Consider the following 2,207-nt stretch of genomic DNA (forward strand, 5'->3'; position numbering starts at 1 on the left):
CTACTAAGCTCATCAGCTTCCTCCATAACATTCTCAACTTTTTGCTTATAAAACCTCAAGACCTTGTTGAATTCACCGTCGAGCCGCCTGAAAAACTGAACCTCCATCTCTCCTCCTTCCTCAGCCGAGCTAAGAAACGTCGTGGTGTAGCTCGCTGACTCGTCTTCGTTGATCAAAATGACTTGTTCCTCGTCGTCGTCGAAGAGATGATAATGGTGATGGTTATGTCGTTTACTACTCAAAGGATTGTGAGGCTTGTGTGATTTTCTCGGAGAGCGAGAAGCTCGGTTCGTTAGACCGCTAAATGCGCGGTAAAGAGAGATTCTTCTCGATAACCCCGCGGAGCCTGTACCGCCTTCTTGGCCTTCGGCTTGGAGCGGTGCGGTTTCTCCCGAGGGTGGAGGTGGAGGAGGAGGATGAGGAGGACGTTTTTGTAAGCGAAAACGAAGGATCTGTTTGACGATTGATTTGAGAGAACGGTAATCCATGTAGGCTTCTCGCCATTCTTGGATCATCTGCGTCTCGAATTCTCTTCCAAACTTCATCTTTCTTGATCTGGCTGTTGTTGTTTTTTTCCCGGAAAGATTATTATTTTTGTTTTCCGGGAAAATCTAGCAAGAACGGGAAGAAAAAAAATCCTCTGTTTCTCTAATCTTTTTCATTTTTGGTTATGGATTTTTGTGTGTAAGAGCTGGATTCAAGTTTCTTTTTTTAAATCTGGTAATCAAAGACTATATACGTGTGTGTAGAAATAAGATTATAACGAGAAATGGGAGGAAAAAACAGAGTTATTGTTCCTTCCAAATACAAAACATCTCATGCAAATCCCTACTATTAATCGTAAAACATTGCCTGAAAAAAATCTTAGTTTTGTAAGAATTTACAATACAATGCCATTGCAATTATGACCAAATAATTTATTTGCGATAAGGATAAAAACGTCATTATATTGGCTCTGAAATCGGATAAACACGCGGATCCTTTTTACCCATTTATATGACCCGGTTTTAGCTTTTAATCTCAGCCGTTTCATTTTATTTTGAACATAACATCTTAGCCGTCCATGTACAGAGAGTCTGAGACATGAAACCTAATTTTTTTTTTCCGCCTCTGCTCTCGATCTTAGTTTCCAGTACTAAAATTGAAAGAGTGATTCGAGAATTCCATAGAACTCTGGGAATTTGATTTGATGGTGCAAAGCAATCGTAAATCTAAGAACAGATTTGAAGCAGTTGGCGTATAAAAGATCTATCGGCTACAACAAGGTAATTCGGTTTCAACCTAAAACCAAATAAATTGTTCTCTATCTCTAATGCTTAAAACCAAATTTAATTGGAATTTTGTTTTTGAATCTTGATGTGTTTTGATTTTGGGTTCCTCTCTGGTCATCATCATGATTTTAAGATGATAAACTCATGCTCATAAATCATCATCTCTCCTGTCACGTAGTGTCCTCATCAACGTAGTGTCCTCATCAACGAGAGATTCAAAATTGATGCTCTCATGATTATTTTGCATCTTCTTTTATGTATGTACCCCAGAGATTCACAAAATGAATCTGGTAAGACCAAAGGCTTAGGAGATGACTCTCCTTGATGAGCAGCGGAAGCAGTGCGAGGCAAAAGTTTTCCCAGGTAATGCAAGATAAATATCTATCACATAGATAGATAGCCATTACCTCTTTTTTTTAATGGCGCTATCCATGCAGTTGAATGCAGAGATTGGAGAATTTGATGAAACCGTTGAAAGGGATTTATCACCGTTTTGTCCAAGAGCTAGAAGCGAACATTGAAGAACTCAATCAGAAAATATTAGGACTGAAGAATAAGCAGATGTCACTGCGAGCTACCTTTCAAAAAGAGTACACAGATGGATAACGAGGTAAGAAACAGCAGGATCTTGAGTTGAGAGCTCCTTCCTTAAACTTATTTGGGTTTTGTGATTTAGTTTATTTTTTTGAATTACCCATTTGTCAATCAGGCGATTTGCATATGCTTCAATCTGATAGGTGAAATCTGCTCCTGAGTCCTGACATGTGTATTTCTCTGTACAGATTTCCAAAGCAGAGCTTGATCTTTTGCAAACTGTCCAAGAAAATGCACACCTCCACTCACAAATTGTTCAATCTCCAGACAAATTTTGCAGGTATCTTAATGTTCTTACTAGCACTAGGACATACAGTAATTAGCTTTAGAGGTTCCTCCTCT

The 2,207-nt window shown here is 38.8% G+C and overlaps 1 protein-coding gene and 1 long non-coding RNA gene across 2 annotated transcripts in view; one reads left to right on the top strand and one right to left on the bottom strand.

Annotated features, from left to right (window-relative positions):
• LOC104710756 (phosphate transporter PHO1 homolog 9) overlaps positions 1-747 on the bottom strand; it is a 4,638-nt gene extending 3,891 nt beyond the window's left edge. The window contains exon 1 of the mRNA XM_010427406.2: positions 102-747. Coding sequence (XP_010425708.1) covers positions 102-545 — 444 coding nt within the window. The 5' untranslated portion in view covers positions 546-747. The remainder of the gene's footprint in view (positions 1-101) is intronic.
• LOC104710757 lies at positions 1,059-2,179 on the top strand. Its single transcript, XR_755066.2, has 4 exons — positions 1,059-1,265; positions 1,542-1,634; positions 1,709-1,881; positions 2,054-2,179. It is a non-coding gene; the product is annotated as an uncharacterized LOC104710757 (long non-coding RNA).

The sequence above is a fragment of the Camelina sativa genome, chromosome 9, assembly GCF_000633955.1.
Source record: "Camelina sativa cultivar DH55 chromosome 9, Cs, whole genome shotgun sequence".
Lineage (NCBI taxonomy): Eukaryota > Viridiplantae > Streptophyta > Magnoliopsida > Brassicales > Brassicaceae > Camelina > Camelina sativa.